Source organism: Osmerus mordax, chromosome 1 (assembly GCF_038355195.1).
Source record: "Osmerus mordax isolate fOsmMor3 chromosome 1, fOsmMor3.pri, whole genome shotgun sequence".
Classification (NCBI taxonomy): Eukaryota; Metazoa; Chordata; class Actinopteri; order Osmeriformes; family Osmeridae; genus Osmerus; species Osmerus mordax.
In genome coordinates this window covers 6648933-6662965 of record NC_090050.1, presented here as the reverse complement: position 1 = coordinate 6662965, position 14033 = coordinate 6648933, and the positions used below count along the sequence as shown (strand labels likewise).

The 14033-nt window shown below is 39.2% G+C and overlaps 1 protein-coding gene across 1 annotated transcript in view; it reads right to left on the bottom strand.

The window, feature by feature from the left end:
* Window positions 1-13894, bottom strand: part of txnrd3 (thioredoxin reductase 3) — a 76263-nt gene extending 62369 nt beyond the window's left edge. Inside the window, exons 1-2 of the mRNA XM_067241613.1 lie at window positions 13562-13894; window positions 12855-12915 (exon numbers count right to left, since the gene is read on the bottom strand). Of these exons, the coding sequence (XP_067097714.1) occupies window positions 12855-12915; window positions 13562-13678 (178 nt within the window). The 5' untranslated portion in view covers window positions 13679-13894. The remainder of the gene's footprint in view (window positions 1-12854; window positions 12916-13561) is intronic.
* Window positions 13895-14033: the final 139 nt, after the last annotated feature.

The following is a 14033-nucleotide window of genomic DNA, read 5'->3' as shown; positions in this document are numbered from 1 at the left end:
TTGCATTGGTCTCTATGGGGCGAGAGTTGGACTTTGTCTCGCTTTCGTGGGGCTCTGAACAAATGTGTACGTCTGTTGGATTCAACAGACAACTGACAAAGCTGCCCTCCACTCTAAGCGTTTCAGTCTGCACTCTAGAGTTTCACGTAAACACCCATGTAAATCTCAGAAACGGCTTGAAAAAGTCATGAAACTTAATCAGTGATATTGAAAAAAGTTGAATAGATATCAAAAAGCTGAATTATTTAAAAATATTTAGGGTTTTGTCAACATTTTAAAGTTTAAATGGTGGCTATAGCTGAAAGATTGAGGAAGAAGAAGGATTTGGAAGTTGAAGAAGTTTAAAGAAGTTTGAGAGGATTTGAAAGAAAACTCCATTGGAAACCCATGTAAAAAATATTATGAATATTGATTTATATTAATTCAAGCATAAGAGGTACAAAGCTGAAAAGTCATAGCACCCATGTGCTATGACCCACGTAACTGAAACGTCAGGTGGCTGAGCGGTTAGGGAATCGGGCTAGTAATCTGAAGGTTGCCAGTTCGATTCCCGGCAGTGCAAAATGACGTTGTGTCCTTGGGCAAGGCACTTCACCCTACTTGCCTCGGGGGGAATGTCCCTGTACTTACTGTAAGTCGCTCTGGATAAGAGCGTCTGCTAAATGACTAAATGTAAATGTTTTTACTTTTAGTTGACGATATTGAACAGATGTTGAGAAACTTGTCTTTACTCAAACTGACTTTACACTTTCAATACAAGATACAGGCCATGTTAGAGTTGATATATATATATATACACATAATTGTGTGGGCAATGTAGAACAGCAGACAGAATTGAAATATGATCTTTTGTTTTAAAGTTATGGCCATTCTAGTGACAAGTGCTTACAACGCTAGCTACGACTGTCATCATAGCTGCAATAGAACGGCGAAACCAGGTCACATAGCTAGCTACGTCTATCTTTCGTTACCTACAAACAAATGCTTCGTAACAGTATTTACTTTTTATCGGTGATATTGACCAGAGGTTAAGGAACTCTGTAAGGAATATTGTCTCCGTTTTCAAATTTGAAGCAGTAGATCTAGCTTACTGTAGGAAATCTCGCATTGAATCCTCTCTCTAGCTTCGCTTCGGCTATCTCGTCTTCGTCTTTTCTACTACCTACAATAGTTCAGCCTTTTTGCAGCAGCATTTTAAATCAGAGTTAGAGTAGTTTTGCAGTTGCACAACAAAGTCACGTAATGTGACGAGATTGAATTTAAAAGTATTTTTTTTTAAACTCACCTGGGACAACGACAACATCGGAAAACCTGCACCATGGATTATTATATTTATGTCATCTTTAAATTCAGTGTCTGAACAGGACTGGGTGTGCAGGCACACATTAGTTTCTCCTCCATCTTGATACTGAAACCCAGATTCTAGGTTAGAAATTTTGACAATGACCAACGGTTGCTACGTTACAAGAAACAAGGAATCAATCCGATTGGCCAACGCTCTTCACTGTTCCAACCTTTTTCTGTTTTTATGTCTTTCAATTATTAATACTTTTCAGAATGGGTTTTATTCGCCAAGAAACTTCACACAGACAAGGAATTTACTATGGCAGGAAGGTGCACACATTAAACATACAGTGTACAAGTCTAACTCATACTAAAGGGATACAAATGTAAAAGATTTAGAATGAAATAAAATGGCTATAGTATAAATAGGGCGAAATAGTGCAATATGGCAAGGTGTCTTGTGCAGATAAAGTGATTAGTGGTCAAGTCAGTGTGAGTCCTTGGCATTGTTGAAGAGGCCAGCAGCGGATGGGAAGAAACTGTTTGTGTGGCGTGAGGTTTTGGTCCTGATGGACCGCAGCCTTCTGCCAGAGGGGAGTGGCTGAAACAGTGTGTCCAGGCTGGGAGGAGTCGGCCACAATCTTCCTTGCTCGCCTCAGGGTCCTCGAGGTGTGCAGGCCCTCGAGGGTAGGCAGATTGCAGCCGATCACCTTCTCAGCAGCGCGGATGATACGCTGCAGTCTGCTCTTGTCCTTGGCAGTGACAAAATTGTACCAGATGGTGATAGAGGTGAGGATGGACTCAATGATGGCTGTGTAGAAGTGCACCATCATTGTCTTTGACAGGTTGAATTTCTTCGGCTGCCGTAGGAAGTAGGGCTGTCCCTGACTAAGATTTTCTTTGGTCGACCAAGACTCGACTAAAACGTCTGAAAATCGACTTATCGAAATTTGAAACATCTTCCTGATCTGACTCAATGGCTGCTGGACATTGCAGATTCAGCTGCTAATAGCCTACTAATAATAAGACTCGTATCACCAGTCCTGTTGTAACCGAATGCTGATGGTATTTAGTATCTCTTACAATGTACTACAAATTAAAAATATTGTTTGTTTAACATGCAAATCATCAGAGCGCGCTTATCACTGCCTGAAAACTTGCAGCATGCGAACTTACGTAGAAGCTGAGTGGGGAACGGTGCAACAGAAAAAGATTTTGTTGTCTTGGCCGGAGAAGATAATGTCATTCGATTTGGATGTGATTCTTATAATAGGCATATTCATTTTTCAACCCAGCGCGTTAGCATGAGCGAAGAAGGGCTAGGCCAACTTATGTTTTTCAGGTGGTAGGCTACATCATATTCAACGTTGAACTATGAAAAATAAACCGTTGTTGGCAGAGTTTGCATTCAACGTTTTTCGAGTCACCCGGTACTTTGTAAATGTACTTTAATGAAATGCTGCCATACCACAGATTTCTTTGCCATTTTGACTAATAACACTGACAAAGTAGGCTATGGCAGAGTTTGTAGTTCGGCAGCCAATTATGCTTGTGCCGTGTGCAAAATACCAAAACAAAACAAAGCGCAGATTAACGAAAGGGAAAACGGTAATACCTTTTCTTTTAAATTATATATTTTTAGAGTTGCTTTATTTGTCTTAAATAATATAATCTACAATTTCTGTAGAACATTTAGTTAATTCAGCAATGATGACACAAGCAGGAACATCCTCTGTTGTGCTTTCTTGGTAAGGGAGCTGATGTTCAGTTCCCACTTGAGGTCCTGGGACAGGATAGTGCCCAGGAAGCGGAAGGACTCCAGTGTTGACTGGGGAGTCACACAGGGTGATGGGGGTGACTGTCTTAAGCAGCTTGCACACTGCCCCGACAAACGCCAACATTCTACAACAAACCCCAACAAACACCAACAGTCGGGTCAGTGTGGGCCAGCAGTTTGTGTTTGTTTGTCATTGTCGGGTACTGTCGGAAGAGTTCAACATGTTCAGTCAGATCGGGTGAAGTTGCTGAATGTCTGACCAATGTAGAGGGATTTCCAACAAACTCCAACATTCTGACAGCTCGTTACCTTGACAACTAGGCTCAACAATGGCTGGTTTCTGGACCCAAGAACGCGAGGATGTACTCCTGGAGTGATGGGAAGAGAGAGCATACTCCAACCGAGACAGCAAAAGTGCCGCAATGAGAAACATCGCGACTAGCTAGCTAACTAGTTCTACCATGTTAATCTGTTAACAAGATAACCTATTTACATTTAGTCATTTAGCAGACGCTTTTATCCAAAACGACGTAGTCTTCAAGGGAGAGATAACCTATCTAACTAGTTGCTAACACGGTTGTTTCATTAGTAGACTATGGTCACTGCTCCCTGATCTAGTAGGCTGTATCAGTGTATTGCAGTGGCAGCGCCAGACATTTTTTTCTGGGGAGCTCTGCGTTTTAGCGAGGGTGCTATGATATAAGGGTGATAGCTTATGTGTCACATGGTTCTCTACTACACCTCCCCACCTATCATCTGTTTACATGTTTGCTCTCTGAAGCGTCTTGGGGGTTCATGAAAAGCGCTAAACAAACCGATTGTATTATTATTATCTAGGCTAATTCCGACGGACGCGCACAGTCTGCGACGGTCACTGACAAAATGCATAGCCTACAGCATGTTAGAGTCCGCAGGTGACCACTAGTCTACCATGTCAGACAGAGTGAAATGAATCTTGGAATAGCAGATAGAATTAACTAAAACAGTCAGAAATGTGTTAAAAAGGTATATATTATTTCAGTTCACAATCATCAATAATCACATTGAACCTTATGTATACCTAGCACACAGACAGACTGCCTGTCCTAGGCTAAAGAGTCTCAGATTTTTTTTAAGGCGTCTCCAAAAAAATAAAAAGGCAAAAAGTTAAAATCTTCGGCAAAAAAGGGCCTCTTCGTTGCTAATCAACCGAAACTAGTCTTCAGCGACACTGCAATCAATGCACGCAACAAATCAGACAGCATTCATTAATGTTACACAGCTAACTGTTACCACGCAAACTGTTCCAACTAGCTTTTACAAAAACTCCTTTGTTGGACTCCAAACATGCGAGGTGGATATTTTTGGAGTTTTGGTCTTCTCGGACCATCCTGAGCATCCATGCTAATGTCACTGATGCTGCTATAGCACCATGCACCCTCAGTAGTGGTGGAGGGTTGACCTCCTTGACCAGAACGTTCCTCCACTTAAAAATCACCAGATACCCCTGCCATTTCTTCCTCTTCTACGTCACTCTCCTTTCTTAATCGTTCTTCCAAACGTGGACATTTAGGTAGCAAAAACCGATGCATTGTTGATGTTAACTTGAAACTATCATGCATTAGCTCGCTTTCTCCTTCAACCGTCCAGTAACGTCAAGTGTGCGACGTGAAAATCGGGTCATAGTGTATGACAGAATGATTGCTCTGTGTCTAAAACAATCTTAATTTCAATAATTATAATTTCGATAGTTATAATTTTATTTTGTGAGTTCAATATTATTATCACACAATAAATAACGCAGAATGACGTTGATCTTAAAATGATACTACAACACACAGAAAAAGTAATTAGCTTGCTGAAAAAAGTCTGCTACTGTCTGAGAAGTGTGGAGTTGGCATTGGTTTTCTGGACATTTTAAAGACAATCACCAACAACTGCCAACTTTAGAATGTTGGGATTTGTTGGAGTTTGTTGGGGCAGTGTGTAAGCTGCTTTAAGAGCATTGAGCTCTAACATAACGCTTTAACATTTATGAAATTAAATAAGATACCCTTTTCATCACTCTTTTTTGTCAACTGCTTTCAGCAAACACACACATTTTCTTCAGGAAATGTACCTTTCTAGCTATCATTGTTTCTTTTCCCACCCCTAAGGATCCCGCAATATTTGCACTACATAGACAACATTGGAGTCAAAAGGTTCGTCTTGGTAGCGATTGCGTTGTTTGTATTTCTATTTACGTTCCGTTGCACGGTTTAAGTTGAAATTGAGTTTTTGTGGCGAAAAGTGAAACTAACGGTGGCCACAGTCACTGACGTTACTAATGTCACGAAAACACGCGTGACTACCTGTAGCAGAACATTAGTTTAGCAGCTTGTTAAATTCTGGGAGTTAGCTAGGCTAACTATAGCTTTACTGCAAGGCAGCTACAGAAACGCCACAAGCAAAGAGGGTGATAACTATTTACTCATTTTACTTTGTGATATGAAACACAATTGTGAAGTGTAATGTACAACTAGAAAGGTACATTTCCTGAAGAAAATGTGTGTGTTTGCTGAAAGCAGTTGAAACGATTGTTTTGATGGCTTGAATAGTGAAGAAGGTTTTACAAACATTTTTAAAGAGGTATGTGCTTTAAAAACAAAATGGTGAGAAAAAGTGTTAAAAGTATATCTGTCATTGTTATGCATTGCGATATTTTCTTACTGTTGAAAATGGAGAAAAAACAGTGATGAAAAGAGTATCTTATTGACTTTCATACATTTTTAAGCGTTAAAAGTATTAAAGAATGAAAGATTGAAAAACAGAAAAAAGTTTGAAGTTAGAAAAATGAGCAAATATAGTGATGAAGAGTATATTGCATAACAGTCATCAATATCATAGCAGACAAAAGTATGTCAGCAGTATGAAGGTGAAAAAAAGTGTTGCTTTGAAACCAAAATGGTGAGACAGTGTTAAAAGTATATCCGTCATTGTTATGCATTGCAATATTTTGTCACGGTTGAAAAGTGAGAAAAAAGAGTGATGAAAAGGGTATCTTATTTAATTTCATAAATGTTAAAGCGTTGTTAGAGCCATTTTATATTTTATTTCATTCTAAACCTTTTACATTTTTAAACCCTTAGTATTAGTTAGACTTGTACACTTCTTATTTAAGATTCTTATATGTTTAATGTGTGCACCTTCCTGCCACAGTAAATTCCTTGTCTGTGTGATGTTTCTTGGCGAATAAAACCCATTCTGAAAAGTATTAATAATTGAAAGATGTAGAAACAGAAAAAAGTTTGAACAGTGGTCCAGTGAAGAGTGTTGACCAATCGGATTGGTTCCTTGTTTCTTGTAACGTAGCAACTGTTGGTCATTGTCAACATTTCTAACCTAGAATCTAGGTTTTAGGTTCAAGATGAAGGACAAACTAATCATGTGTGCCTGTACAACCAGTCCTGTTCAGACACTTTAAAGATGACATCAAAATAATAATCCATAGTGCAGGGTTGCCGATGTTGTCGTTTTCCCTGGTGAGTTTTTTAAATTCAATATCGTCACATTATGTGACTTTGTTGTGCAACTGGAAAAGCTAGCTACTCTAACTCAGAATGCTGCTGCAAAAAAAGCAGAACTATTGTGGGTGGTAAATAAGATCATGCTACATCTAACCAGCGGATCATTTCTTGCAAGTGTGTCAAAGTGGTATTTTTACAGATTATTAACACTGTAGGCGTGAATAATGCATGCATCGTCATTGTCGTCCATCTTTAGCCGAAGAAGCTAGAGAGAGGATGCAATGGGAGATTTCCTACAGTAAGCTAGATACTGCTTCAAATTGAAAACGGAGACGATCTTTTGATTAAAGACAAGTTCCTTAACCTCTGTAGTCAATATCACCGATAAAAAGTAAATACTGTAACGAAGCATTTGTTTGTACGTAACGAACGATAGACGTAGCTAGTTTCGCCGTTCTATGGCAGCTACAGTACTGTATGATGACAGTCGTAGCTAGCGTTGTAAGCACTCGACACTAGAATGGCCATAACTTTAAAACAAAAGCAAAAAAAAAAACATTTCAAATCTGTCTGCTGTTCTACATTGCCCACACAATTATGTATATATATATCAACTCTAACATGGCCTGTATCTTGTATTGAAAGTGCTCGAAAATTAGCTTGTTTAATGTATGGTGGACTGAGAAAACATTTGTTAGTCAAAGCGGAGCGAGCGGAGGTCGTGGGAGAATTCCTACTGTGTTAGATTTACTGCTTCAAATTGAAAACGGAGAAGATATTTAGAGTAAAGACAAGTTTCTTAACGTCTGTGTTCAATAACGTCAACTAAAAGTAAAAACTTTTCAGTTACGAAGCTTTTGTTCGTAGTAACGCCAGCTGCAGTAAACCTTTCGTGACCCCGGTTTGGCTCTTCGTGACAGTCGGATATGACAGCGTTGAGCCTCGATTTTTGCAGATTTCTGTGAAAGTTTCTATTTTTTTTTTTTATCTAGCTAGATTATGTACACTAGGTTCAATGTACATACCTTGTTTGGCCAATTTGGTCGATTGTGGAAAAAAGTAGAACCGTTTTTAGTTATGGAGAGCCATCGCGCTGGCTTGGAATTGCGTTATCCCACTCATCACTTCAGTGGTCATAACTTTTAAACAAAATAGTCTATCTTAAATCTGTCTGCTGTTCTGAATTCACGACAAAAGTACGCACATTTCATACGCTCTAACTTATCCTCTATCTTGTAGTGAAAGTGGTTAAAAATGAGGTTTTCTAAAAAAGTAATGCAGACGGAGAAGACTTTTGTCAGAATGGCTCCGTGAAATCGTCTTGATAAAGGATGATTTGCCTAACATGATCATATAAATATTTACATCATTAGAAAGCCCTAAATCTTGTCTTCAAAATGGTATAAACAGTTCAGGTATATTATTTGAAAAAGTCTGCATATTCAGGCAGGAAAGTGTTAAACAGTGTCAAAAATTTACGCGGTGACAAACAGTTCTGTCAGTGCATGACGTCACAATTGAATTTGACACAGTTGCACAGGGGTCCGTTTTTGACTGACATTTTTACAACTGATATTTCTGTATATGTTATATAAAAATGCATACTTATTATTTATAAAGATTACATAGATTTAAAAGCATATTTTTTTTGCTGCTCATTTACAACTGAAAATACGAGTGAAGTGTAGAATGAAATAGATGTCTTCTCATTTCCCCTGCAAGAGGCAGCCTCATCGTTGAATCAAAACGAATACATTTGGCAGACCGGTGTAAAAATTGACCTAATCTCTATGACTTAAACGTCCTTTTAAGTTTTTCCCTTCTCGTGATATTTTCAAGCATTTAGCCTACTCATATTGCATTCATTCATGAATAAAGAACCCCCTTTGAAGATTATTCTACGACGTTACCGGCAGTAGAAGATTGAATCGCGATTCAAACAGTACCATCTGCTAACTGAAAATATGCCCCCCAAAACGTAAATAAGCTTGACATTTATTTAGTGGAAAATCGCTCATTCATAAAAAGCTCACTGGTAGCGACCCTTGTCAGTAACAACGCAAAATGCGATATAGCCCTGTGTGGAGAATCTGCCCCGGTAAATTGTACTACTACGGTACAGTAGTAGACTACTGGGTGGTATTCGTCGTAGCTCGCTAAGCGGTTTAGCGAGCTAATTTTCAGGCTAAGATAAAAAACGCCCCTCTTTTTGGTTCGTGGAAGCAACTTTCGATAAATCACCATAGTAACATATCAATTAGCACTAACCTGCTCCAGAGCAGGCTAACGTAAGTGTAGCTGGATAAGCTTGCCACACCCCCGGAAAATAACATGGCAGCTCCCTTTTTGAGAGACCCAGTTGACCAAGGAGATATATTTTAGTTCGATTAGCTTTCCATACCAATAGAGTTCTTCGCGATTGCCAAGATCCTTTATTTCACACGGATGAGTTCTTGTTTGAGCGATATCAATTCAGCCGACAAGGACTCATTTATTTGCAAGACCTTCTCGGGCCGTACATTGCAAATATATCACACGCCGCAGCAAGCTTTATGCTTTATTATGAGCTTATGCTGCTGTATGTGAATATGTAACGCTATGTTTTACGAAATGTCTTGTCTTATCTGTTGTGCCTGTGCTTTTTATATGTTTCACTGTGGGAGAGTGGGAAACGTCATATCGATTCCTTTTTATGTCTTGACATGTGAAGAATTGACAATAAAGCTACTTGAAACTTTAACTGTGCTTCAGACTGCATAGCCTTGAGGTTTTTTGCGTCAGGTAGGCTATAGGCTACATTTTTATACAGTATAGGCGATGCAGAAAACATTGGCAAAGCCGCAGCATGCGTTGCTGTAAGAAAAGTGTACTTGGCGCTTAACCAGCTGATGAATCAATTCATCATATTCCCTGGCCATGTCCCAGTCAATGACATCAAAGAGGGATTTACACATATGCCTACATGCATATACACATATATAGTACATGATATAAGCGCAGTAGCTTACATATATCCTCATAATTGTCTATGAATTCGTATCAATTAGATACTCCTTGGCCTTGTTTTTATTTAGCCTACTTATTCTGAAAGAGTTGAGATCATTATTTTCGCTAGCAAGATCTCATTCGATTATTAATTTCCATTAAGCCTATACCAGCAGGCACAATTAAAGAAATGTGATCTGATTGATTGGGGTAATGAGGCACTTAAGATGAGCCTATACATTTCCCCAAAACTTTCGCATTTAGCTTATCGGCAATTGTTTCCCAAGCTGCTTGTTTTGCTCTGGCAGCGGTGGCGGTGTTTGACTTAGCCATGATAATATGCTTATTGTCTTCTTAGAGACTCATTATAATAGTTTGCTCGGATGGCAACAATAGCCTATCACCGCTCTCTCTTTCGTCTTTTCCGCCATCATACCGTTAAAAAATCACGGTTTTGGTGATCGACCTTTCCTGCCTTTTGAAGTAGGACGTGCACGTGCAATTTCCCTGATAAGTTTAGCCTGATTGAAATTAACCACATGATTTGGATGCGGATCAACCGTTGACGAACCGATATTTGCTGTTCTCACTCATCTCGCTAATGTTAACGGGCTAAAGGGACAATTGATTAACTTAGCTTCAACCCTTACGACGAACGGGGCCCTGCTGTGTTCGTCTTGGTAGCGATTGCGTTGGTTGAATTGGATTTAACGTTCCGTTGTACGGTTTAGGCTGAAATTAATTATTTTCATGAACAGATTGACAATGTTTAGGCTGTGGCAATGAAGTTCAGGTTAGTAGTTAGATAGACTTTTGATTTAAGTAAGGAGAGTGCCGAACATGTTCTGTCGCTGTTTGACTTCCTAAACAGCTGTGTAGTGTAGATGTTTTTGTAGTGTGTTCGCGTAAGCTACAGCGTTGCAGTGAGCTACACTGGTTTGAAACGACAGGTAATGGTAATTTCACCAACAAATCGTTTACTAATGTCAGAATAAATCCCACAACGAAAATGTATATGTGAGGAATGTTTATTTTAACGATTGAAAACAGATAACGCTACATCATAGACCACTGTAGTATGTGTTGCCCGGGCAACACAGGCTAATGTCATGATGCTAATACTTCAGTGAAATAGTAGACTACTGTTTCCGAAAGTAGATGTACTTCCTTAATAATATCAGCTTATATTGTACATTACACATCACAATTGTGTGTCATATCACAAAGTAAAATGAGTAAATAGTTATCACCCTGGCCTCTTTTCTTGTGGCGTTTCTGCAGCTGCCTTGCAGTAAAGCTATAGTTAGCCTAGCTATCCCCCAAGTTAACAGATGCGAAACAAATGTTCTGCCAAAGGTAGTCACGCGGGTTTTCGTGACGTTAGTGACGTAGTGACGTTAGTAACGTCAGTGACTGTGACTAGCAAATTAGCCACCGTTAGCTTCACTTTTCGCCACAAAAACTTAACTTCAGCCTGAACCATGCAACGGAACGTAAATTCCAATAGAAGCAACTCAATCGCTACCAAGACGAAACTTTTGACACCTACTTTGTCTATGTTGACTGAGTTTTAGGGGGGCAAAAAGAATAATAAAAATAATAATAATATATATGTGAGAGAACAAAGGTTGTGCCCTTGCCGAAGGCAAAGCACACCCAATAAGTATGCAGAATAACAATAGTGTTTTTGCTTGTAGCAAACACACTAATAAGTTCATCTACTTAAGTTTCGGAAACAGTAGTCTACTATTTCACTGAAGCATTAGCATCATGACATTAGCCTCTGTTGCCCGGGCAACATTACAGCGGTCTATGACTAATCTATTTTCAATCATTAAAGTAAACAATCCTCACAAATACATTTTCGTTGAAGGATTTATTATACGTTAAATCGAATTCTAGCAACGCAATCGCTACCAAGACGAACACCGCAGGAGTCTATAGTAGTACAATTTACCGTGGTCATCTTCTCCATGCAGGGCTCTAAACTGAGACCAAATAGTCGCATCTTGCGTTGTTACAGACAATGATCACTACCAGTGAACTTTGAGCGACTTTCCCCTAAATAAATGTCAAGCTTATTTACGTTTTTGGAGGCATATTTTCAGTTTGCAGATGGTAGTGTTCGAATCACGATTCCATCCGAGATAGCCGGTGACAATGTTGTTAGAATAAGCTTCAAAAGGGGTTTCTTTATTAATGAATGAATGCAATGAGTAGGTTAATTGCCTGAAAATATCACGAGAAGGGAAAAACTTAAGGGACGTTTAAATCATAGATTAGGACCATTTTTACACCAGACTGCCCAATTTATTCGTTTTGATTCAACTATGAGGCTGCAATAGCCAATCACCATTCCCTCTTGCAGGGGAAATTAGAAGACAACTGTTTCATTCTACACTTCACGCTTAGCATTTTGAGTTGTAAATGAGCAGCAACAAATGTATGCTTTTAAATCTACGTAATCTTTATAATATTAAGTATGCATTTTTATATAAAATGTACAGAAATATCAGTTTTAAAAATGTCAGTAAAAAACGGACCCCTCTGCAACCGACGGAAGCACACCCCCACAATTTCCCCAGAAATTGTACCCTCTCTAGTTCTTGTTGTTGTTGTGGCGGTTAACAGCTTACTGAATGCCTTCGATTAACGCGTCCGTTTTCTCCGTCTCTCCAGACTCGAGTTCAGTGATTTAGTCTCTGAAAGTTAGCGTACGTAGGTATTCTTTTTAATCATATTCATAACTAAATGTAAAATGTTTTCAGGGGGGGGAAACCTTCAGACTCCCCAGCAGATTTCGTCCCCCCCAATGTCGACTCCATGGCTACGGCCTTGTATAAAAGCATCTAAAAACAGCATGTCATGGGACCTTTAATGTCTAAACTCAGTCCAAATCCATTTATTGCCTTCAGGCCTACATGCACTGTGATTGTTCTGTTGTTGTCATAAGTACGCTACAGTCTTAGATATTGTAGGTGACTGTTACCGTCAACAAATGAGTTATTCAGTAAGCCATTTTTTTTTTTTGCTTTGGTATCAAAAATGTTATTGAGTAGAGTGAAATTTCACTGGTATTGGTAGTCTACCAACTACTGAAATGTGTGTACCGTGACAACACTAATTTACACATTGCATGTTGACCAAGTTGCATGACAACATACATCTTTCAAAACAACCATTTCAACAACTACCTTGCACAACGTAATGGGTCTGAGTAGCAACTTCCCAAGCCTGCCCAACACAATTACAAAGTTGTATTTGCTGACTCATCCACCGATTGCTGATAGCTATCATTGAACTGTATTAGGTTAGCCCCTTACCAATAAGATCCAACTCCACCACATTGCACTTCACGTTCAGCTCTTTGAAAAGATCTTTTACCTGGAATGCAAAGCACTAAACGTTAGATGGTTGTTCTCAACGTGGAAGGTGTTTAATATAACCGAACATTTGACCCAACATGTTTAGCAAACGAAGCTAACGTTCGTATCGATCAGCCAGGTTATGCCAGGTTACTGAAAAACTTAACTAGTTAGTTAGCTAACTAGTTAACTTAGGGTTTAATAAATAAAACACAAGAAGGATAGTTGCCACCATTTGTTCGACACAGGTTTGAGGCTATTATTTGATAATTTGATACAAAATATATGAAACATCTATATTTGTAGCTACCTTGTTAGCTACTACCTTAAATCAAGTTAGCAAGCTAGCTAGGCAGCCACCACATCAACTGCAGTTTCCGGCTACAAGTACAGTAAAATACAAATAAAATGGCTGGCGCAGATGCTAGCCAACAAAATCATAGGAGACCTGGTATGCCATATGATACCTTGATATATATATATATATATATATAAAACTAACAAATATTTAACTACGTTAGACTAACTAGGTAACCAATTACGTTAGCAACAGTAGCTTCCGATCCAAGGGTAGCCTACTATAGTGACAACACAGCTCAGCCAACATTCGCGGGAGAAAGTGCCGGTTCCGCTAAATCTAGCTAGCACTATCTTTGACATCTTACCTTGACACAATACGGGCAGAAGCTTTTACTGAATACAAGCACTTGATTTGAATCAATCAGCTGCTGTATTCTGGTTTTAAGTTCGTTCCGTCCGTTATCCTTGTCAATAGGAGGCATTTTCGGAGTATTTCCTTTCAGTCTAGCTTGCTTTTGACAAGCTCCAAATGACGCTAAACTTACTGTGGGATAAATAACAACCTCGATAAAGTACACAAAGCTTATGCTAGCTAAACAACTATTTCGTTTCGTAACACCAAACTACCTGACTTTGAGTTTAACACAAGTCTACACCATCGACGACTGAACCTTTGTCCTCATCTCAACACTTGTGCCGACTGCCGAGTATCAGTAGACTTTATCAACCCCGCCCCGCAAAAAGCTACGTAGATAGTGCGTCCAAAAATGGGTTGTCGTGAACGGGGAGAGCATGGGTAACTGGAGACCTAGAGCCTTTCAAGGGCTTTCAGGGTGG